Genomic DNA, 26,079 nt, shown 5'->3' on the forward strand with positions numbered 1-26,079 from the left:
CTGTTCCATGCTGGGTCTGCAACATCTCATATCGATCAACAGAGAGAAAGTGATATGCCTTATATATACATGTTCACCTCCATTTACTACGAGACCTTTTGAAACCTCACTGGCTTCGAAGTTCATCGGAACTCCGAAGTTAAATGAGTTCGAGTGAGAACAATCCAAAGATGGATGATCCACTAAGAAGTTTTTGTGTTTTTCCATAAACAAAATCGTGCAAGCTGAGCCTAAAGAAGATAATATCGTGCTACGATAAAATCAGTCTGGAATGAGACAGGGTCTGCGTTGCCGTGCTTGGTGTGTACTGAGGGGAGAAGTGCTGGGTCTGCGTTGTCGACACACCATCACAATATTTCAGTAATTTTCTGGGTCACCAAAATTATTGTATATATCTAATTTTAAATTGACTTGGTCGTTGCTTGGTCTTACACACCAGTCCAAAAACAAGGCTAATTTGGTAAATTCATCAAAACCAGAAGCAGCAGAAAAGCCAGCCTCTTCCCTTCCCTCCCAAGCCCACTTAAACACCATGACCCAACCACTCCCACCCTCACCAGAGAAAAATGCGTGACAGAGTCCTTACCATAGGTAAATGAAAGTTGTGGCCCTCCCTCAACCTGCGGTCAATCAGTCATCCCTCCCTCAGCCTGCGGTCAATCAGTCATAGCTTGTCACATCTTTCATAAGTTCATAGGTTCAACTGGCATTTCCAAAAAAAAAATGTGGAAACAAAGAATTTTGTTATTGCCAGAATCCAAATAAAGGTTTTACATATAATATTATTGTTTGTGTCAAACGATTATCACTTACTAATTATCTCCACTTCTTAAAGTTTCAAAGCTCATTTGATATCTTAATGATTTAAATAATAAGATTCAACTAGGGGTCCAAGTCGGAATGAGATTTTAATTTTTGACAATAAATTTTTTTGAATCTCTACACAAAAATTTCGAATTTGATGTTTTTTCAAAAGTTGAAATGAAAATTTGAAAGGATTGAGAGATTCTGATAACTAGGAATTTTCGATATAATCTTTTTTTCAAAGTGTGCACCTAACTTATGTCGATACCAACATGTTTTGATTTCTGATAGTTTTCTATTAAATTATAAAATGTGTTGTCAACTCTATATTTTAGTTTTAGATATAGTTTGTTCATTGATTTTTATATTAATCATACTTGTAAAATATGTTGTTTCGACTTGCACGGTCGATCTTATGATATTTTTGCTTATGCAAAGAAATCTTGAACATTCGAGTTCAAATTTCTCTTTCCACAAGTTAAGTGAATTTAGAACATATCCAAATATGTTATTTCAACTTGCATGACCGATCTTATGATTCTTGTACGATACATGAAAAAAAATAGTAACATTTTGCGTAAAATGTATATAAGTGACCGGGTTTAAAAATTTAGCTTCTTTACATACTTGCATGACTACATGGACAAAAACAGTAATAGTATCGATAAAATGTATAAAGTTAATTGCAAAAGGAATGAAAGGGCATAATGGTATTCTGGATATCAGTGGACTGAGAGGGATAGTGGTTGGTGGGATTAAGTTTTAGGTTAAGGAGGTTTTGCACCAGTATACAGTTGCGGTCACAATGGCTACATGTTTTTTGATTTTCTGTTTTCCTTTTTTATTTGTCCAAAGGAATTTTTAGTACCCATTCCTACCAGCTGCTGCGTTTGAAATCCTATATTTACAGCTATAGTCACTCACTCACTCCCTCCCTCCCTTCTCTCTTACTCACTCCCTCTATCTCATTCCTCTGTCCCTCGTCTCTGTAAACTCGCTCCCTCTATCTCCTTCCTCTCTCCCTCTTCTCTGTAAACTCGCTCTCTCTCCTTCTTCTTTCTCCCTCTTCTCTCTTCCACCTTTCTGAAATGGAACATCCCGAGTTGGCTAACATTCTACCTTTCGTTTACGGAGGTATTTTCCTGCTTTTTATTCTATATACTTGTATTGTTTACTTAGGACAACCTGCGGAGGATGACAACCTCCAGAGGGGGAATGCTGCTCAGCTGAGCGTCATTCCCCCTGCGGAGGTTGTCCTTGAGCGTCATTCTCCTCCTCCGCAGGTTGTCCTAAGTAAATAATACAAGCATATAGGATAAAAAGCAGAAAAATACCTCCGTAAACGGAAGTTAGAATGTTATGTCGTTGATATAATTTGTATTTTTAGTTTTCGAATACATTTTTATTTTTTTTTCAAATACAGTCGAGGATATGTTGTTGATATGATTTGTATTTTTAATTTTTGAACACATTTTTATTTTTATTTTTTCAAATACAACTGACGGCATGTCATTGATATGATTTGTACTTTGGAATTTTTTTTTCAAATACAGCCGACGACATGTCGTTGATATGATTTGTATTTTTAGTTTTCGAATACATTTTTTATTTTTTTTTTCCAAATACAGTCGACTGCATGTTGATATGATTTGTATTTTCGGAAAGAGAAGCCTATGGCCGCACGAACCAGTAGCAGGAAGACAAGAATAGAGAAGAAAGGAAGATTATAAATCCGTTTCATTCCTTGGCCGTCTTCATTGTGCCTCTCCTATCTTTGCTTTCCCATTCCATTTCCTTTCCTTTTGCTTTTCTGCGGCATTTCGTCGAGCAGGTTTTCTTCGATGTTTTTGTTCACAAATTGTTAACACTTACAACAGACATGTATGGTTCATCTTATTACCCGTTTTAAATTTGTGCTTTTCTTTTAATTACAGAAACCATGATCAGATTGTTTAAAGTGAAAGAAAAGCAAAAGGAAACAGCTGAAAACGCAAAGGAGAATGGTCTCGTAAAGAAGCAAAGCGCAGGAGAATTGCGTCTTCATAGAGGTAAATATGATTTTAGGATGTATATATGTTATGATTTGTTGCAATGTGGTACAAAGTTATACGCTTACATGCATATTAAGTTCCTAAATACACGTTTAACTCCAACGTACGTAAAGGCAAGGTTTCTGTGTTTATTTTAATTCCTTCAACCAGTCCTTCAATTGTATTATGACACAGAAATCAACGTAATGACGTTTTAGGATTCATATTGCCGATCCTATTTAGTGAGAAAAGGCTTTGTTGTTGTTGTTGTTGTTGTCGTCCTTCAATTGTATTATGATGTTGTCTTGTAGATATAAGTGAGTTGAACATGCCAGAAGAATGCAAGATTTCATTCCCCAATGGAAAGGATGATTTGATGGACTTTGAGATTACCATTACACCTTATCGGGGATATTATATGTAAGTAACCTTTGATCTGAAGCTTCATTTGGCTCTCTATACGTTGTTTGGATTTTGCAACTTCGATGTCATCTTGCTGACACCGACATTTTGTACCTCTTGTCGCAGGGGTGGTGGGTTTGTCTTCACGTTTAAAGTTCCCGCAGTCTACCCTCATGAGCCTCCGAAGGTGAAGTGCAAAACCAAGGTAACGAAACCTTAGTTATATCAGAACTTAACTTTCGTGTATATTGGTTACGATCCAAACCATAATATATATCTGGTGTTGTATAATGCATACCATATGTGCAGATCTACCATCCCAACATCGACTTAGAAAGAAACACTTGCCTTAACATTCTTCGGGAAGACTGGAAACCTGTCTTAAATATAAACACTGTTATTTACGGATTGTATCACCTATTCATGGTATCTCTGATCGCAACACAAAATATTTCGTGACCTCAAACAAACTATCCGTTTTGTTTTTTCTAGGTTTTATTTGGATGTGTACTTGTTGTGAACTCAAATCCTGCATTTCTTCATGCAGGAACCTAACCATGAGGACCCCTTGAATCAAGAAGCAGCTGATCTTTTGAGGGACAATCCAAAATTGTTTGGTTTGAACGTGAGAAAATCGATCGAGGGAAACATATGGGTGGGAGGGGCCCATTTTCCTGGGTGTAAAATGGGTGACTTCTACTGATTTGGTTTATCTAGGGTTTTGCTTCTTCGTGGTCCAACCATGGTTGTATGAGGTTGAAGGTTTGTATGTTTTTTGGGTGTTTTCTGCATTTCAGGTGAGTACTTGGTGCGGGATTGTCTGGTGGCACATTTTCAGCCCATACTTGTAGCAGGAGAGTGTGTATTAGTGTAATTTTGATCTTCCTTCCATTAATAAGATGGCATCATGTTAAGGCTTGGTTTTGACTTGCTATTTCAATTTAACTGTCGTGGCCTTTTTTTGTTGATGGTTCGATAATTTGGGGATGCAGTTATTAATAAAACAACAATTCAACATATCGTGTCTCCCAGTTCAACCTCAATCATTTACGGTCTTGTCTTGTGGCAAATTTTCAGCCCATAATTTGCGGGTGCATGTATAAAATCATAACTATTATACGTATGATTTAGCATTTTGCTCATTCGGAGTATTAGATTAAACTCATGAAAACATAAAACTTCAGAGAAATGGGACTACATAGTGGCGGTGTCCCAATCCCTTATGCATCGTCATGTGCTTTAATTTACTGACATAACATTTCATGATTAGTTTAAAACATCATCACTTTAGCATGTTAGTTGTATGCGAGTTCTTCTCCCAAAGATGCATGAATGCAAATTGCAATCAGTTTTTCAGCATGTTTGATCCATATCCCGTAATTTTGGGTTGGGCCTGGTGAAATAGGCATTAAATGTTGGAATTCAAAGCCCATTATCTTACCCAAAAGCCGTTTTCCTTCTTCCTCTTGTGCAACTCAAATCCCCATGAACACTGTTATTTACGGATTGTATCACCTGTTCACGGTATCTCTGATCGTAACACAAAATATTTCGTGACCTCAAACAAATTATCCGTTTTGTTGTTGCTAGGTTTTATTTGGATGTGTACCTGTTGTGAACTCAAATCCTGCATTTCTTCATGCAGGAACCTAACATCGACTTAGAAGCGGGAGCTGTTGCTGAACCGAAATCAAATTCATCACAGTATGCTTCCATGTCTTTCAATGCATCTTTATAGCACCGTTTATTTTTCTAATTCCATTTGTGAGATGATATGGTGGCGATCAATTGTCAATTTAGGACAAAAATCACCCTAAAGATAGTCAGGTTCTTAGGAATATGATGCATCAGGGAAAGCAATAGAGATATTTTTATGTCCTCTAGGTTTATGTAACGAAGATTATAGATCCCGAATGCATAATTTGCATTTTTACATAGTATGCTGTTCCTACCACCTGATTTCCTTTGTCTTATTTATTAGACATAGCCCTAAGTTTTCAGGATTTTGCCCTAGGAATAAATGCTGTATTTCTAGTGCATTTTATGAAATTGATAGGCAGTGGAAAAAATCTTAAAGGTTATGAATATGCATTATTTGGTCTTTCAATTACAACTTGCATCTTGTACTTTTATTTTAAAGTCATCAAGAGACTGTAATTGAAGGGATTGAGAATCCACGGACTTTTTTTTCTTCATTTTTCGGGTATCATACATAAAATGAAAAAGGTATGATACCCCAAAAATGAAAAAAAAAAAAGTTCGTGGATTCTCAATCCCTTCAATTACAGTCTCTTGATGACTTTAAAATAAAAGTACAGGATGCAAGTTGTAATTGAAAGACCAAATAATGCATATTCATAACCTTTAAGGTTTTTTCCACTGTCTATCAATTTTATAAAATGCACTAGAATTACAACATTTATCCCCAGACAAAATCCAGAAAACTTAGAGCTCTACTATGTCTCAAAAATAAAATAAAAAAGGAAAGCAAGAATGCAAAATTATGTACAATCTTTTATTACATTCTTATTTAATTGATTACATTCCTATGTTGTTTGTGCTTACGAAAAGGCATATCCCGTTGAAGGTAGGGTCGAAACCGAAACTGCATGGTTAATCGCTAAAAGATGTTTTCTTGTGCGGAAGAAATTTCATGAAATTATAGCAGTCGGTATGGAACTAGTCGTAGGAAAAGTGCACTTACTAGTATGATAAAAAATTTGAGTTTTGCATTAGGCAGTTGTTGAGATGCTCAGACAAAAGCAATGAAAAATTATCAAGGTGACACAAATAATGGGGATGAGGTAACAATTTTCTAATTTTTTTTTTTGTCAGCACCTACTTTTATTTTTTTGAGATAATTATTTTTTTTCCCACTTTATTTGTTTTAGTTGATGCGAGCAAACAGTTGGTACCTAATTTTACCCAAATTCATCACAAGGTTCAACCATCACAAATGTTGGAAGGTTGTGAAAATTTGCCCAACATACTGAATTATTAAGTGTGTTTCTAACGTTGTTCCAAAGGAGACGACGTTAAAAGGTGAGACTGACAAGTAGAGTGGTTTATTTTATAGAAGTCAAGTTGAGTATGCAAGGAACTTCAGATTGATAAAAGAGATTGGGAAGCTATGTTCATGAAGGTTGACGACAAAGCATCGCCGAACACACAAGCTTTTTGTAGGCACAAATTAAGGAAAGTGACAAGAAGAAGAAATCTTTTATGTGATGAGGCACCTCGAACCTCTGTGAAGACGAACCTAGCATCACAAATTGGTTTGGGTACATATAATTATTAGGTTATCTTATTAGATTTTTAAGATGTACCCCTTTTTATTTGAGAAATAAAATTTAATTATAATGTTTCATTGATTTATGAAAAAAACATAATTTAACAAAGCACTTTAATTAAATAATAGAACTATATATTAAACAAATAAATCTCGAATAGTTACAACAATGCCGTTTAATATTTACTTCTCATTACTTGGGCTTTAATTAATATAATTGCAGATTGCATCCGCTATATTAATTGAACATAGCACCAATTAATTAAGTTTTGCTCTTTATATTGTTCTTTTACACTTTCTGAACTTACAGTTATGTGAATTAAATCTTTGAAAATATATGTGCCCCGGTTTGAATCCCCAAGCATGGTGTCGTAGGTTTGGTATATGCGTTCGAGTTCAAATCTTTTTTCTCATAAGTTATATGAATTTGGAGTATTCATCAACTTACATGGTCGGTCTTATAATCCTTGTGCGACATAAATAAAAAGTGTACATGTACAGTTGTGTATTAAAGTCGAGATCTTGATGCTCCCAAGATACATGAACAAAAATAGTTACACTATTCATAGATTGTACATAAGTGATCGGATTTAGATTCATAGATTGTCTCTGTTAGACTAAAAACTTGAGGGTTTTAGAAAATTGGAGGTCTTGTGCGGTAACACTACGTGCACCATTCTACTTAAGTTAGGGAAAATAATACTAATACCTTTGGATTAAGCCTAATGAAGTAGGTTCGAGGTTCATGGGTGGTCTTGCTTTAAGTTGATTATAGAAGGAGTGCAAAGGTATTACTGGTTTTTTGGATATTCAGGATAGAACCACCCGTAACTCAGCCGGGGGGCGGGAAATGGTTTTTGGATATTTAGGGTGTGTGAATAGTTGACAGAGAATACTTTAGGGGTGTGATATTCACACACCCCATTTTACTTCTCACGCATACCTTTTTAATTTTCAACCGTAAGATTGGATGAATTGAAGAATATCAACTGACATAATTTATCAATGGGTGTGTGAGAAGTAAAATGAGATGTGTGGATAGCACATCCCATACTTTCTTGTACCGCACACATAAATTGATAACCAAGTGTTATTATATAAGTAAATGAACACTTCAAGGCACTTGCCATTTGGTATGGTTGTGAGTTTGCTAAGTCTATGGGCTTGCATAGAATTATTGTTGAATCAGATTCTAAAGAGAACATTTCTGCTTTGGCTCATGATATGTCCTCTGGCCGCTAGGAGGCTTATCCTACGTTGACTAAAATCTTAAGGCTTAAGGATATCTTCCAATCATCCCGCTGGTCTTGGGTTCCGAGATCGGTCAATCTGGCGGCGAACCGCTTGGCGTCGAGAAGTAACACGGAGATGTGCGGGTCTACTTGGATTAACCATCCCCCATCGTCGTTGGTTCATATTTTGAACAAGAATGGTCTCCCTTGTCCCCCATAATTGTATTTTGGTAGTGAAAGGGGTGACGCTTGGCACTTGGTGCTGTGTCTTTAGTCTGTACTCCCATCTTCACTGTTTCTATTTTTTTCCTCTGGTTGTTGCCTCCTGGTAGGCTTCTTTGTGTTTTAGCTCCGGCCCTGTTTATGAATTTATCCAGTTTCTAAAAAAAAAAAAATTGGACACATCAGCACTTCAACTCAGTGGGTAACCAGAGGTTTAGTCAGCTATATGACTCGGTCCACTAGGCCTCTTGACTTGGGCTGGATCTTGTAAAAGTTGATGGGGCCTCAACGTGGGTTGTGTCAAAGCTTTTACACACTACAGTACTTGAGAAAATAAAATGTTAGGATTAGATGCAACATGGGGGTTTGGACCCCAAGTGATTGATTTAGGTTGTATGTTATTTTTTTTATGAACTATGGTGTGACTTAAGGTAGCTAGAGTAATGTAAAAACATTGTTCTCGTTATATTTTAAAAAATCTCTCCATGTTAGCACGTGTGTTATGATGGATAAAATCGTAATAGCAGATGGAATTTAACAATGTTTTCAAGGAGACAATAATACGATATCTACTTGAATAGGGTTAATTGAATTCCAGATTTCCAATTGAGGAGTAAGGAGGAGGTGGGTCCCAGTGACCCTGCCAATGGGTGTAGGATTTTCTCCCTTCCTATTACCATCCCATTACATCCCCTCCTCTCACTCTTCTTTTTGCCTTATTTTCTATATAAAATTTTCAAAACAAGTTATAAACATGGCGTAATTGCAACCGTTTAAATAAGAGGTGATGGAAGGGGGGAGAGATTAGGAGGGGAGTTCCTACTCCATAAAACTTGGACTCAGCAAATGTCACGCCTGTACAACAATTGTTGATGGCAGATCACCGACTGCTTAGAAGCCGGACTTGTCTTTGTTTTATAGGCTCAGGCGCAGACTGCGTGTCTGGCTCTGATATGGACAAGGATTGTCTGCCCTCCATTTCCAGTGCCCTCCCCGTGCCCTCCTGTTTGTGTAATCACGGTTAAGCCACGTCAACATTTTATATTACTATTCATTTTTGTCTTACTATATATATAAAAAAAAACAATATAAAATGTTGACGTGGCTTAACCATGACCACACAAAACAGAAGAGCACGGGGAGGGCATCAGAAGTGGAGGGCATCAGAAGTGGAGGGCAGACAATCCTTATCCCTCTGATATGCCATGCTGCAGGCTATAGATGTCCTAAACCCTTTTTTTAGAGCTTTGTTTTTTAAGAAAACTAATGAAATGTTTGAAAACTTTGAGTTTTAATCATAAAGACAAAATAGAAGGTAAAATAAATAATATCATAATTGATATTTTAGTGTAAAAATGTAATTTTTCGTTAAAATATACAGTACCGAGAGGTTTTCTCTAAAATTTGTTTGTTTTTGTTGTTTGGGGGTAGGGGTAGACACCCACTAGCTAAGACTAAGACTGGACAATATTAGCTTTTGTCCTACGATTTTGGTACGATGTAGGCAGCTTATCTCTTCAGACTATGACCTCGTTGCTTTGGTCTGTGGCTGATGGGTGGACACGTCCAATTGATACAAATTCGTTGACTATGATGGATCAAGAGTGGAGCATTACAATGGCCGTGATTTCGTTCACCTGCCAAAAGATTTTGCATCTATGGAGTTGCTTTTTTATTTTTTGGAAGGAAAAGTCGACATCATTAACTTGAAAAATTATAAAGAGTTATAACGAAAAGATCATAGTACTGTTTATTTTAACGAGAATTCACATTTTTATACTAAAAAGTCAAACTTGATACTATTTATTTTACCCTTTATTTTGTCCTTATCGTTAAAACTCAAAGTTTTCAAGTCATTTTCATTAGTTTTCCTAAAATTATATTGTTTGTTGAATGAGAAGGTCCAGAATAACATTTGGAGGCTCCTCAATCCAAACTACAAGCCTAAACAAGAAACATGTTTAATAGCCGATCCTTGGCATAAGGTCATGCTTGGAAAGACCTTTAGGAGTGGTTTGGGAGTGAGGTGCTTAAAAAAAAAACACTCATGAAAAAAAGCTGTAAGGGTTTTAGGTGTTTGGTAAACTAAAAAAAAAGGCTTATTTTGGAAGCTGCTGTGAGAATAAGCTGAAATCAAAGAAAAAAGCTAAAGCAGCTATTTACAGCTTTGGAAAACTAGTTTTTTTTCAAAGCACACAGAGTTACAGTGCTCCTTTAATGAAAATACCCACTATCAGACTGCTTTTTTTTCCAAAAGCACTTTTACAAAAAAATTTACCAAACTCTCGGCTGATTTATTTCACAGCCGCTTATTCTCACAGCAGCTTTTTGTCAAAGCACAACAATACCAAATCAGCCCTTAGTTACACTGAGCCACCTAAGACTAAAGGATTTCGAGTGTTCAAACTGGAGTGTGATATTGATGCTGGTCCACAATGGATGGAGGTTGTTGAACTTGGTGGTCGGGTATTATTTGTGAGCAACCACCATTCCGCCGTATATTGTACTCTATGGTCAAAAGGTAGAAAATAAACAATATTTATTTTGACTTTGATTACTCGTGTTATGACTCAACCGGATGTAACTATGGAATATTTTCCTTCACAAATAAGAGTATTAGGCATTTTAGTTGCCCCAAAAGTCGTTCTTGGTCGCAGTTGTATACCACATCTTTATGGTTCGTACCCAATCTTTGATAGGCTAGTTTAATTAAATTTTGTTTTGTTTCCTTTTTTAGTTGGAAATATTTGCTTTTTTATTCTTATTCTTATGAAAATCGTTTACTTCTCATACTTATATGCACTTAATACATATATAACTAATGTGAATATATGTATTTAATACAATCTCTTTTATAAGCTAGATAAATTTAGAGCATCTAGATATTATATTAATTTGCATGGTTGATCTTATAATCCTTGTGCGGTATAAATAAAAAGTGTATATGTACAATCGTGAAAGTCGAATTGTGATGGTCCCGAGCTACATGAAACAAAATAATAAAATTCTAGACAAACTGTATATATGTGACCGGATTAAAATATAGAATACAGTAGCGTTTAGTACAATGCAAAAACGTCAAAGAGCCTTGCACTCTGTTCTAGCAAAACCATTCCTGATTTCATATATAAAATGAGGTACATGAGAGATGTAGTCTTTGTACTCTTTTCTAGCAGCCAAACATACAAAAATGGACTTAAATTAATGAGATCCCAACAAAAGTAGGCTTTTTAGCTAAAATGATCACTGAGATTTGCATAACTCATCACTTCGATACCTAAGATTTGAAATCAATAGAAGTGGTCTTTGAGTTTGTCCGCAAGCAATCATTTTGGTCATTCCATGAAAAATTGTGTTAAATAAGGAGCAAAATGACAAAAATACCCTCAATTTAATGAACAATGACCAAATGATTTGACAAAAAGTAAGGGTATTTTTGTCATTTTAGCGTTATTTAATGAATTTTTTTAATGAAATGACCTAAATGATTGATGGTAGACAAACTCATGGACCACTTTTATTGATTTCAAATTTCAAGGACCAAAGTGAGAAGTTATACAAATTTCATAGACCATTTTGGCTAAAAAGCCACAAAAGTATTAGGCAGGATAGAGATCGCATTTACATAATTATATGTGTGATTTAGTACCGAGTAGGCATGCATCCCATTGTCCAATTAAAGCACCGCTTAAATTTTGAAAGAGAAATGATAAAGCAATAGAAATTCCAATTCACACCTAAATAAGGAGATCATCATTCGCCATTATTTATACCGAGCGAAGAGAGACTTACTTGCATATTAAACGTTAAGATGTCATTAGTTATAATAGTATTTTGAATTAATTACATATTATTTTGTTGTTTAATTTTTCTTCACGATAATAAATAATTGGTTTGAGATCTCACAACAGCGACATCGATCATGGCAATTTAAATTTGAGTACCTGTAGTAATGTTATTATGCATTGATATATATATACACACAAACACACACGCACACATATATATGTGCATATATATATATATATATATATATATATATTCATATGCAATTGCAATTTTGTGTAAATAATTGAGAGATGAAGTCATTATTTGCTGTTTTGAGGATCATGTATATATTCATATACAATTGCAATTTTGTATAAATAGTGCAACCTTGATGGATAATGTTACTGTTTTTGTGTAATTTTTCTTAGCCTCCGTCTGACTAACACCTAGTGCAACCTTGATGGATAATGTTACTGTTTTGTGTAAATGTAATGATAATCATGTTTCATATAGTCTATTTTCCTAACAAAGACATATCAAACACTGCAAGAAAACACGGCTACTGGGACAATATTTTATGCGAAGCCCAACAATTGTAACATTAGACCATGAAACATCGTTTCACCTATTGAGCGTAACTTGCACCTGGAAATCGCCATGCTAGGCTCAGTAACCATTTGGATTATAGGTCTCATTCTGTCGCAGTTTTCGATATGCCTAAAAGTACGACAATACAGATAAATAGGATTTACGATTATAGTAATAACTAATCTCCGAGCTCAAAGACAAAAACCAAGACAACATCAAATTGTCGAGAAAATTTTCAGTGTCATGAGAATATGTCAAGTACACTAAGTGTTGAATACGTAAAAAAAATTTAACAATTTATATTATAACACTTTGTATCCTGTGCCGTTTTCGTGACACACTGAACACTTCCTCTGAAATGGGCACATTGAACACTTCCTCCAAAATGCCAGCTAATGACTTACCTAGACGTGAGAAGAACTCATTGAGTTCTCCTAACAAGTCTCCAAGACCAAACCCCCGATCATATACCAAACCTAAAACTAGAAGATGGAATTCAGTACACACAATCTATCTAATGGAACTGTTAACTACGTTGCAAAAGATAAAAGATTAGTTCAAAAGAAGATGATATAGAGAGAAACAAGAGAGAGATTGAAAAGGAAAAATGAAAGCTCTTGAATTGATTGATCTTTATGATACAATAGGTCTAGCATAATATGCAAACACACATTACACCAAATGTTATAATGCAATTCGTAGATTTTTTTTTTTTTTTTTTAAGTTTCCAACTAATTGAGTTGTTACATTTTGTTGTACCAAACATTGTTCCTGATAGATTTTCAAAAATCTCTCCAAATTATCATGTGTGTTATGATGGATAAAATTGTAATAGGAGAACTGTCAAAATCGTAATTGGAGATTGAATTTAACAATGTATTTAAGGAGACAATTATACCATATATACTTAAACAAAGTTGAATTGAAATCCAAATTTCCAATTGAGGTGTGAAGAGGAGGTGGGAGGAGGAGGTTGGCTACACGTTTTGTTGTTTTTCTATTTTCATTTTTTGTTTATCCAAAGGGGTACAAAACAGGTCATGGCCCGGAGAGGACAAAGACGACGTTCTCGGCTCCCGGTTCAATGCCGCCTCATTCGCCTTTTTATTTTTCTTTTCTTTTTCTCTATTTTTTCAGGAATTGCTTTCAATAACAACACCAAGCATGCTCCAACAATTTTGGTCTAGCAATAGGTGGCTGCTTCGTTGTTTTGGTTTGTATTGTGGGAGAGCAAGGTGCCGGCCAAATGTGAGGGAGAAGCTGGAGCTTGGTTTGCAAGAATAGTAGATATGTTGGTGTTCGGTTAGAGAGGTAAGACTGATTAAAATTTTAATCATTAAATTAATTTAATGTTGTTTAATATATACCCCTCTTACGATTTTCAGTTTTTTAACAAAACTCCCTAGATTTTAAGAAGAGAAATTTTATTTGAGCTCAAATAACTTCATATGACTTAAAACCAACTTTAAATGTGGATTGTTTTTTTGTTATTTTTTTGTTTGTAATTATTTCATAATTATCATCAAGTAAAAGTTGGAATTAACAACAAAACTAAAATTTATGAATAAACTCACATTTAGTAATCAAACCTACTTCGCTCAATATTTATCATACGTTTTCTAGTGTGTTAATATTGCCTACGAAAATATGTTGTTTCGACTTTCATGGCTGGTCTTATGATATTTGTTTATGCAAAGGAATCTGGAATGTTCGAGTTCAAATTTCTCTTTCCATAAGTTAAGTGAATTTAGAGCATATCCAAATATGTTATTTCAACTTGCATGATTGGTCTTACAATTCTTGTACGACATAATAAAACGTGCACATGTACAATTGCGAAAATCGAACTTATAATGCGCACGAGCACATGAACAAAAACAGTAACATTTTGCGTAAAATGTATATACGTGACTGAGTTAAAAAATCTAGGCTAGAGCTAGGCTTTTGACAAACGAGAATTAACTTTTCATTTTTATAATTGAGTAGACAACTATCAGAAATCAAACCATTTTGGTATCCGAATAAGTTGGGTGCATACTTTGAAAATATTTATATCAGAAATTCCTAGTTATCAGAATTGCAAAATGCCATTCTGACTTTCATTTTAACTTTTGAAAAAACATTCAGATTCAAAATATTTGTGTACAGATTCAAAAAATTTATTGTCGAAAATTAGAAATCCATTCCAACTTAACTCCTAGTTGAATCTTATTATTTAAATCATAAAGATATCATAAGAGTTGAACTCTAGCTTACCTGAAATAAATAATTTCATCTTTATCACAAACCGAATGTTGTATCCACCATTAGCTATTCATGGTTGGAACATAAAAAAAAATAGAGATAATTAGTAAGTGATAATCATTTGACACGAACAATTCATAAGTTAGTTATCATTATCCATTCTATTTACGGAGCTATTTTCCTCTTGTTTGTCTTGTACGCCTGTTATTCTTACCGTAGAACCACTGGAGGATGGGGAGGGGAATGGTCAGCAAGGTCAACAAGTAAGCCGCGATCAACAGGGGCGGGGCGACCGTGGCCGTCATCAACAAGCACGCGGTCGTCGTAGACGAGATCAACAAGATGTCGGCAAGGGTGGCAAAAAGCGGGAGTTGTTGCTGAACCGAAAATCAAATTCACCACAACAACAGTATGGTTTAGGGTTTAAGTGTTTTTCAATGCTTCTTTATAGCATTGTCTATTTTACTAATTACAGTTACCACAACCATCACGTCCCCCATAGAATACCTTCATACACAGCTCCATCTCTAATATAATTATGGTGGCAATCATTCATTGATTTAGGTCAAAAATCATCCCAAAAAATAGTCATGTTCTGAGGAATAGGATGCATCAAGGAAGCAACAGAGATATTTTTATGGGCTCTAGGTATTTATTTACATATTATTATAGATCTCGAATGCATAATGTGCATTTTTTTACCCTAGTATGTTGTTCCTACTACCTGATTTCCTTTGTCTTATTATTTAGACATAGTAGAGCCCTAAGTTTTCTGGATTTTGCCCTAGGGATAAATGTTGTAATTCTAATGCATTTTATAAAATTAACGGACAGTGGAAAAAATCTGAAAGATTATGAATATGCATTATTCGGGCTTTCAATTACAACTTGCATGTCTCTACTTTTATTTAAAAGTGATCAGGAGACTGTAATTGAAGGGATTGAGAATCCATAGACCTTTTTTCATTTTTAGGTGTATCATATATTTTCTCATTATTAGGGTTGCGAATTAAAATGGTACATATTAAAAATAAAAACATTATGATACACCTAAAAATGAAAAGAAAAACAAAGTTTTGTGGATTCACAATCCCTTCAATTACATTCTCCTAATGACTTTTAAATAAAAATAGAGAAATGCAAGTTGTAATTGAAAGAACGAATAATGCATATTCATAACCTTAAAGATTTTTTCCACCGTCCATCAATTTTATAAAACGCACTGGAATTACAGCATATATCCCTAGGGCAAAATCCAGAAAACTTAGGGCTCCACTATGTCTCAAAAATAAGACATAGGAAATCAGGTAGTAGGAACAACATACTAGGGTAAAAACACAAATTATGCATTCGGGATCTATAATATTTTGTAAATAAAGACCCAGAGCCAATAAAAATATCTCTATTGCTTCCCTGATGCATCTTATTCCTAAGAACTTGACAATCTTTGGGGTGATTTTTTACTTAAATCGACAAATGATCTCCACCATAATTATATCACAAATCACATATTGAACTGTGGTACAAAGGTAATCTATAGGGGACGTGATGGCCGCGAAAGCTAGAATTAATAAAATAGATGGTGCTATAAAGAAGCATTGAAAGACATGGAAGCATACTGTTGCGGTGGTGAATTTGATTTCCGGTTCAGCAACAGCTCCCACTTCTTGACCACTGCCGCCAATATCTTGTTCAGCAATTGGTCCCCTTCTTGACCACTCTTGTCGACATATCATAAAGGATCCTGAAAGAATCCGCATACCATTAATCCTGTTATTTTTGTGCTCTGCATTTTTTTTTTCACCGACTTTAAATTTCTTATCACACTAGCAAATCTTATACATAAATCTTAAAATAAATTACAAATTATGGAGTCTAGGATCAACAGAAGCAATTACGACATTTCAGATATGGGATCAAATACATTTTCATAGTTGGAAAATGATGCTAAAGCCTCTTGTGTTTCAGAAGGAAGTATATCCTTGCAGTGATGAGAGTTAGGAGGAATTGAGAAGGGAGAGAGAGTGAGGCGTGAAGATTGCAGAATGAATTGGGAAAAGATGAGGGTCTCAAGGAAGTATGAAATGATTTGGAATTGGGAAGGTGGTAGTGTTATTATATAGTGTTAGAGAAGCGAAAGGTTTTAGGGTTTTCATGTCTCAAATTACCTGACTCTCACTTCCCAAATTAACCTTGTAATGACCTATGAATATCCGCTAAAATATGTTGTGCGATCGCATAATTTGGCATGAGTAGTGGGGATACCTTGGTAAAAGAAAAAAGGTGAGGTTGGTAGGTGAGAGTAATGGGGATATCTTATTCAGTACGTACTATTTTGTTGTTTTTTTTATCTATTGCATTATTCACATCAATGCGTTTCGGGTTGGAAAGATAGAGAGGAGAGGGCTCGGCCTTGTTAGTTGTCACCATCCCAGAAACAAGCCCTTCACTTTCTGGGGCACATGAAAGTTGCATAGCATACAAACCCCCAATAGACATGCCCATTCAATTCAACTTTTTGTCCTCTCTCTTCCTCTCTGGTAACCTAGCTACATCCATTGTATTTTTTCAGTTTGCTTGCTCAATTGCTTTCTAGGAAGAAATTAAACATTCGATCAACAAGGAAAGTAATAATAATGATTTGTAGATGAAGGTCATCTCATATCTGTCCATCTTCTTTCTTGTGCCCAGAGCTTGCACCCACCTCAGTATATCAACATATCGAGGACTAGGTAGTAGCGCGTACTGATGACTAATTACATGTTCGATTGAAATTTCTTTTCATTAAGATCAATGAAACAAGATGTATCTCTAGACCATCCATAACTGAAATGCAAAGTAAATCAAAGCTCTTATATCTGGGTTCAATCTTTTTATTGTTGGGAACACAAATCGGTCTTCAAAATATGTTAATTACTTGATCATATTTTCCTTATAATTTTGGGGTATTTTGATATGGGTCCAAAGTAACTAAAAATTGGACCTATTTCAAAAGTCAAAAGTCACTAAAAATTAGACCTATTTCAAAAATATGTTTATAAAATTGGACCTATTTCTAATTTTCCCTATAATTTTTCAGTTTTCAGGCTAATAATATAATAAGCATTCTTCATTACACATTGAAAATGCTAATTTACTTATTGTCTTCCATTCTTTTTAGTGTCAAAGCGTAATTAAAATTGTAAATTTAATTCTCGTTTGTCAACAGCCTAGCCTAGGATTTAGCCAACTGGTTTCACACTAACGATGACACACCCTAACCGAAGACTAGGACGTGCTGGCCGTCACGTGAGCGTGACGTAACCATAAACGCAAGCGGAAACGATTTAATAATAAAATACGAGTCAACAAAAACCACTAATTATACAATTGTTTACAACCTAGCATTCTATGTGCATAAGAGTGTACTAAACACACATAAACAGAGCATAAGCATCTAGGTGCAGTCAAGTAGGAACATAGCTATTTTACCACACCCTCGGGTGAGTCCTACATTATTTATTCTGTCAGAAACACCGAAGTAGTCCTCGCAAGTCACCAACGCCTCAACTATCGACTAGAACCTGGAGGGGCGAAAAACAGAAAACGTGAGTGGGCGAAAATCAAGCTTTTCCAAATCATTTCATAAATCCACATTTATAACCCCTTTTTGGAAAACCTGTATACTTTCCCAGAAAAATAGCATATAGCATATATACATCTCAACATCTCGATCATCAATCTTATAACAGATTCAATAAGAATGTACCATGCCCATTTCAACAGTTTAGTATGAATGCATTGACATAATATAATTCAGGTAAAAGAAATAATCAATCGGAGGCCCTCTAATAGCCCTGAACGATTGAACCTAGAGCTCAGTACATATCACTCTCACTCTGCCGGAGTCACTCCGCGTGACCTGTCCGGCCTTCTGCACATAAGTCGGAACCACCTAATGTAGTCTGAACGACTCATGGTAATATTCGCTCTAGTGCTTCTCTCATCAATCATCTGTATACAATAATCTAAGGTCACCCACCAGTCATAATCTCACTAACACTCTATGACTGGCCCGTCGCACCCACTTCGCGTGGACTGTGCGACCAGCATCTACTTGGATCCAAGGCGAGCGTGCGATGCGGTGAATACTATAAGCACTAAACCATGGTGCAGGATATGAGCTCAATATATCACATCATCATCATAATATTAATTAAATACTTACCTGTGCGTCCACAGCACCATCATACATATATGCATCATACGACAGTTCATAATATCCATAATATTCTATGCATGGCAATCACATCATATTTCATTTCATTTCAATATACTTTTCATTTAAATTTGATTTCTGGGGAAATCGAGTATATAGGTATATATATAAAAACAAATGCCCACTCACTGGTATGTCGCCGGGTCGTAACCCCCTTGACGCCCCTGGTTATGCTCGTCCTCGTTATATGACCCACCTATAAGTGAAATAACTTAAAACAATCATTTAACGCACATTTAACGCACCTAAACCAAACTAGACAATTAATTCTTCATACGATGCCCAAATTGGGTATATGAATATACCACAGTGACCTACACAACCTCAGGATCATCCCCGTATTTTTAAAATAATTTTTGGAGTCCTCACGCGCCCCCACGCGCCAAATAGTGCACTGACCTACGCGCCCCCCACGCGCGGCCCACGTGCTTGGCACACTGACGGCTACAGTTAACGCCGTCAGAATATTCCTGGAATATTCCGTTAACTCCTAACGGTTTCCGTTAACGGCGTCAGTCAACGCCGTCAGCATATTCCGTCAGTTTTGACGGAATATTCCCTGTCTTCTCCGGCGAACCCTCGCCGGACTCCGGTCACCGGAAAACTGGGAAAAACTTCCATTTCACTGTTCTCACTCGTTTTTGGTCCATTTTTCATGTAATTTGTACCAAAATGAAGCATTTCACATGTACAATCACGTTGGAAGGTTTTTAAACACTAAAAACAACAAGATCAAACCTTTTCAAAATTCCTCAAACTCGGCCAAACTCGAAACCATTGATCCCGACGTCCATTTTGTTCAAACGAGGCACTCCGAGCCTCCTTGGGACTTCCTAAGACTCGTGGTGATCTTTGTTTAACCTAAAACACAACCATATTTAAGTTTGTGAACAGTACAAAATCACGGGGTGTTTTAAAACTAGGGTTTTTGAAATAGAACTTACCTGAAACTTATACCCCCGTGCTTGTGAAGTTCCCAAGATCACGATGGTGATCTTAGATTGGACGTTGGTACTAGTTTGTGATTGTTCTTGGTTCTTGCAGTGTATACGAGGGTAAGAGAGAGAATGAGAGAGAATTACTGAAATGAAGAAAGAGAGAGAGTCTGACTAAGGAGAGCTGAGGAAGAAAGAGACAATAAACGGGAAATGGGGAAGGATTTCAGGAGGTAGGACCCTACCTAAAGTCCAAATACAAAATATTAACACAACAATTATAAATCTAACCCTAGTTTAGGATCTTAAAGTAAAACAAATGTCAAAATTACGCACCTTAATCCCGTTTAAGGGCGTTTCTGTAATTTCACGTCCTCGGAATTAAAATTCCGGGACGGGCTGTGACAAACGACCTCAACAATTTGGAAGATATTTGAGAATATGTATTCTAATTTATTGGAAGGTATCTCTATGGTTTAACACCATCAACTTATTGGAAGATATTTTTATGCTCCCGGTGAATTAGCTCTATTTTCCAAATTTTGCAGCTATGTCAAGAGAAGGAGAAAATGGTATTGATTCCCCTCGATTATAGGAAATTAAACAGAGAGTAAATGGTAAGTTTTTTTTTCTCCAAAATAAATAATTAAATGCATAAACATAACCAAAATTACAGAATCACGTAATTTGAATTGAATAAAAACTGTTATTAGTACTTCAAAAATCTTATTCTACATTCTTCAGAAATATATATATATATATATATATATATTTTTTTTTAATCATAAAAAATTTGGAATGAAAAATATAATTTGTGGAGTGCTAATAACAATTTACATTTTTAATTTATAGCTCTTTCTTACTCGTTCTTTTTATTTCTTTCAAAATCTGTATGCTATTTTTTTATTTATTTCTTTTTCATTATTTTTCCCTCCTCATGTGCCATATTCAGTTTTTCTCTCCCAAATATGAAATCTAGAATGGTTGACTGCTATTATTATTATTTTTTAGCACATCGATTTATTTTTAGAGTGTTGATAGACCAACTTCATTGTCCTATTTTTCCAGCAACATTCTAATTTCACTCACCTTAAAAAATAAAAAAATTGAAATGTTATTTTCTCACCCTTTATTATTTCTAAAGTAACCTTTAATATATATTAAAAAATTTATACATTTTTTTAATCTATCCCATCCTTAATCGTAACACCACATTCACGGTGCAGCCGAAGTCCAAACCCGCCTGCCCACTCATCCCAATCTCGCAACCCATCCACCACCACCTCTCAATAATCAATATCTTTGTCCCCTACCCACCACCACACTCTCTCCTGATACCTACCCCTCTGCCACCGAAACCTGTCCCCCTTTTCACGCCATAACCAAATCCTTCTCCAACTACATGGCCAACCCATAATAATTACTCTAGTTAGCCCCCAACCCCTATCCTCATTTGGGATTTCAATGAATGTCATCCAACCTAAACCCTAGAACCCAACAATTTTTTTTTGGTTCAAATCTGTGGGTGTTCAAAAGTTTCTCCATTGAAGTGGTTATAGTAGTTGATGGTGGCGCAGTATTTACATGTCAGCTGCCCAATTATAAACAAGGGTTTAAAAGTATTTTTCTAAAATGAATATATGTCAATAACATTTTGATTACAAGGTGGGTGAGAAATGGGGTGAGTTTAGTAGCACTCTATTTTTATACTAAATGGAGGGGAGTTTGGCTAAACCACACAATGATCAACCTAATTTGGCATCAAATTCACCATCCACGCAATTCGAACCTAAAACATCTTACTTATGATGAATATCACCAAATCATAATACTGAGTGGCTGATTGACTGTTATTTAAATTAAACAAGTAACCTATACTTCCCATAAATGTAGGAAAATGGTTTTGAAGAATCCAATGCATAGGATAGAAGCATGCTGGGACTTGAACTCACAATTTGTTTATGACACATGACTAGGATTTAATAACCACCTTGCAAGGATTTTTAGGGTTTGGCCTGAGTAGATCAGGGATTTTACTTGATGTAATCAAAATTTGTAACTAAACACCAGTTGAAATCTGTGAGGGTGTTGGCAACCGGCAATATCTTCAATTTCGATAAACAACACTGAAGTCATAGAATTAGCCGACCAATGAGCACTTTCAATTTAGATAAACAACATTGCTTTGAGACAGACTGATTATCTAAGTCTCTGTCAGCAAATAATCTCTAAGTACTTGTTGGAATAGGTCATCTTATTAGTCTAAAATTTCATCAACTAATGATAGCTCGATCAAGAAATGAAAGCAAGCACGCGAAATTATGTACAATCTTTTATTACATTCTTATTTTATTGATTACATTCCTATTTTGTTTGTGCTTACGAAAATGGCATATCCCGTTGACGGTAGAGTCGAAACCGAAACTGCATGGTTAATCGCTGAAAGATGTTTTCTTGTGTGGAAGAAATTTCATGAAAATTATAGCAGTCGGTATGGAAATAGTCGTAGGAAAAGTGCACTTACTAGTTACTAATATGATAAAAATTTTGAGTTTTGCATTAGGCAAATATAGAGATGCTCAAACAAAAGCGGTGAAAATTTATCAAGGTGACACAAATATTGGGGATGAGGTAAAAAATTTTCTAATTTTTTTATTAGCACCTATTTTTATTTTTTTTGAAATAATTAATTTTTTCCCACTTTATTTGTTTTAGTTGATGCAAGCAAACAGTTGGTACCTAATTTTGCCCAAATTCATCACAAGGTTCAACCATCATAAATGTTGGAAAGTTGTGAAAATTTTGCTTAAAATACTGAATTATTAAGCTTGTTTCTAATGTTGTTCCCAAAAGACGACACTAAGAGGTGAGACTGACAGGGAGAGTGGTTCATTTTATAGAAGTCAAGTTGACTATGCAAGGAACTTGAGATTGATAAAAAAGATCGAAAAGCTATGTTCATGAAGGTTGACGACAAAGCATCACCAAACACACAAGCTTTTTGAAGGCACAAATGAAGGAAAGTGACAAGAAGAAGAAATCTTTTCCATGATGACGGACATGGCATCTCGAATCTTAGTGAAGACGAACCTAGCACCACAAATTGGTCTGGGTACATATAATTATCAGGTTATCTTATTAGATTTTTAAGATGTACCCGTTTTTATTTGAGAAATAGAATTTAATTATAATGTTTCATTGATTTATGAAAAAATAAAAATTAACAAAGCACTTTAATTAAATATAATAGAACTATATATTAAACAAATAAATCTCGAATAGTTACAAAAATGTCCTTTAATATTTACTCCTCATTATTTGGGCTTTAATTAATATAATCGCAGATTGCATCCGCTATATTAATTGAACATAGCACCAATTAATTTACTTTTGCTCCTTATATTGTTCTTTTGCACTTTCCGAATTTACAGTTTTGCGAATTAAATCTTTGAAAATCTATATGCGCATGTTTGAATCCCCAAGCATGTCGTAGGTTTGGGATATGTCACTTGCGTTCGAGTTCAAATCTTTTTTTCTCATAAGTTAGATGAAAGTGGAGTATTCACCAACTTGCATGGTCGGTCTTAAAATTCTTGTGCGACATAATAAAAAAGTGTACATGTATAATTGTGTATTAAAGTCAATTTTGATTCTCCCAAGCTACATGAATAAAAATGGTTACACCATTCACAGACTGTACATACATCATTGGATTTAGATTCATTGTCTCTGTTAGACTAAAAACTTGAGGGTTTTAGAAAATTGGAGGTCTTGTGCGGTAACACTACATGCACCATCCTACTTAAGTTAGGGAAAATAATACTGTTTTTTTGGATATTCAGGATAGAACTACCTGCAACTTAGCCGGGAGGCAGGAAATGGGTTTTTGGATATTTAGGGTGTGTGAATAGTTGAATAGAGAATACTTTATTGTACCGCAAACATAAATTGATAACCAAGTGTTATTATATAAGTAATTGAGCACTTCAAAATGATTTTTTGTTTGTTTATAATATGATATTTAGTATGCCAGACCGTGTTTTTGATACAATGAAAATTTTATGTGGCATGGTTACGTTTTTGTGACATGGCGGTTCCGTAAATGAATCCAGAGGACATAGAAAAAAAAATGAAACGAAAGAATCCGAAGTCCCACGTCTAAAAGTGGACACATCAGCACTCTCAACTCAGTGGGTAACCAGAGGTTTAGTCAGCTATGACTGCCCACTAGGTCTCTTGACTTGGGCTGGATCTTGTAAAAAGTTGATGGGCCTCAACGTGGGTTGTCTCAAAGCTTTCACACAACGGTACTTGAGAAAATAAAAGGTTAGGATTAGATGCAACATGCATCTTTGTAACTCAAGTGATTGATCTAAGTTCTATGTTATTTTTTTATGAAACATGGTGTGGCTAAGGTAGCTAGAGTAATGTAAGAACATTGTTCTCGTTATATTTTCAATAATATCTCCAAGTTAGCACGTGTGTTATAACGGATAAAATCGTAATAAGAGAACAGTCAAAATCATAATAGGAGATGGAATTTAAGAATGTTTTTAAGGAGACAATAATACCATATCTACTTGAACAAGGTTGAATTGAATTCCAGATTTCCAATTGAGGAGTGAAGAGGAGGTGGTACCTAGTGACCCTGTCAATGGGTGTAAAAGTTGGGAAATTGACCATCTCCGGATTTCTTTCACCGACTTCACTAAATCAATAAATTTGGATCCTTGAAATTTGATTTAACGGTTAAAGTTATTATAACTTTTAAAGGAATCTACAGTTTTTAACCGTTTGATCAAATTTCAAGATCCGAATTTATTGATTGGGTGGAGGGGTAGGTACCCCCTAGCTAAGACTGGACAAGATCAGCTTATCTCCTACGATTTTGGTACGATGTAGGCAGCTTATCTGCTCAGACTATGACCTCAGGTCTGTGGCTGATGGGTGGAGACGTCCAATCGGTACAAATTAATTGATTATGATGGATCAATAGTAGAGCATTACAATAGCTGTGATTTCGTTCACCTAGCAAAGGATTCTGCATTTATGGAGTTGTTTATGATTTTTCATAAGAAAAATTAAAAAAAAATTAAAAAAAAATAATAATGAAAAAAAAAAACAAATAAAGCCGTAGTGAAAGATACTACAAAAAGATAAAAAGGTAATTTTAGTCGGACCTGGATTCTCTCCGAGGCAAACCCTCGGGATCTTGCTGAGCGACAAACACTACAAACAGGGAGTTCATTTTAAAGTTATAATAATTGTAACCGTTGAATTGAAATTGAATGACCCATGTTTGTCTCTCAGCATGATCCCTAGGGTTTGCCTCAGAGGATCCTGTTCCATTTTAATCACCATTCCCCCGTTATATAGTATCCTATGGCCAGAAGGTTGAGAGAAACAATATTTATTTTACCTTTGATTACCTGATTTATGACTCAACCGGATGTGATTTTGTAGTATTTTCCTTCACAAATAAGAGAATTAGGCATTTTAGTTGCCCCAAGAGTCGTTCTTGATCCCAGTTGCATACTGCACCTGTATAGTTCGTACCTAATCTTTGATAGGTTAGTTTAATTAAATTTTGTTTTGTTTCCCTTTTTTAGTTGGAAAGATTTGCTTTTTTATTTTTTTTTTTATAAAAGTTGTTTACTTCTCATACAGTCATACTTATATGCACTTAATACATATATAAATCATGTGAACATGCATATTTAATATGATTACTACATTTAATCATTCATGAACGGAACATAACTACATTGGGATCAAATTATATAAAATAGATTTAATGTCGTGTGGAGTCTTGATTCAATAACTTTTTATTATTGTAGCAAGACGTCAATATAATGATAATCCCGTTTCATATAGTCCATTTTTCTAACAAAGACATATCAAACACTGCATGAAAAAACGGCTACTGGGATAATGTTTTATGGGAAGCCTAAGAATTGTCACATTAGATCATGAACATCGTTCCACCTTATTGAGCATAACTTCCACTTGGAAATCTCCATGCTAGGCTCAGTAACGCTATGGATTATAAGTCTCCTTGTGTCACAATTTTCGATAAGCCTTAAAAAACGAAAATACAGATAAATAATATTTACCATTATAGTAATAACTAATCTCCGAGCAAAAACCAAGACAACATCAAATTGTTGAGAAATTTTTTAATGTGCCGATAATATGTCAGGTACACCAAGTGTTGAATACTTAAAAAAATATTCAAATATTTGTCTTATAACACTTGGTATACCATGTCATTTTCCTGACACTGAACACTTCCTTTGAAATGGGCACA

At 35.2% G+C, this 26,079-nt stretch overlaps 1 protein-coding gene and 1 long non-coding RNA gene across 5 annotated transcripts in view; one reads left to right on the forward strand and one right to left on the reverse strand.

The window, feature by feature from the left end:
* The first annotated feature begins 2,505 nt into the window (after window positions 1-2,505).
* LOC114823129 (NEDD8-conjugating enzyme Ubc12-like) overlaps window positions 2,506-26,079 on the forward strand; it is a 28,327-nt gene continuing 4,753 nt past the window's right edge. For 2 of the 4 annotated variants that reach the window (XR_011578152.1, XM_070817277.1), the window contains exons 1-4: window positions 2,506-2,635; window positions 2,739-2,852; window positions 3,146-3,254; window positions 3,363-3,423. Coding sequence is in view for 2 of the 4 variants with exons in the window: in XM_070817277.1 (XP_070673378.1) it covers window positions 2,744-2,852; window positions 3,146-3,254; window positions 3,363-3,423 (279 nt within the window). In the remaining 2 variants the exon portion in view is untranslated. Of the gene's footprint in view, window positions 2,636-2,738; window positions 2,853-3,145; window positions 3,255-3,362; window positions 3,442-3,545; window positions 3,663-3,783; window positions 4,155-4,881; window positions 5,434-26,079 lie in introns of those variants that run through there. The other 2 variants (XR_011578151.1, XM_070817276.1) reach the window with 2 other exon arrangements.
* On the reverse strand, window positions 17,913-19,917 carry LOC114823586 (uncharacterized). Its single transcript, XR_003771624.2, has 4 exons — window positions 19,782-19,917; window positions 19,576-19,698; window positions 18,967-19,033; window positions 17,913-18,142 (listed from the first exon to the last, which is right to left on the reverse strand). It is a non-coding gene; the product is annotated as an uncharacterized lncRNA (long non-coding RNA).

Source organism: Malus domestica, chromosome 17 (assembly GCF_042453785.1).
Source record: "Malus domestica chromosome 17, GDT2T_hap1".
NCBI classification, from domain to species: Eukaryota; Viridiplantae; Streptophyta; class Magnoliopsida; order Rosales; family Rosaceae; genus Malus; species Malus domestica.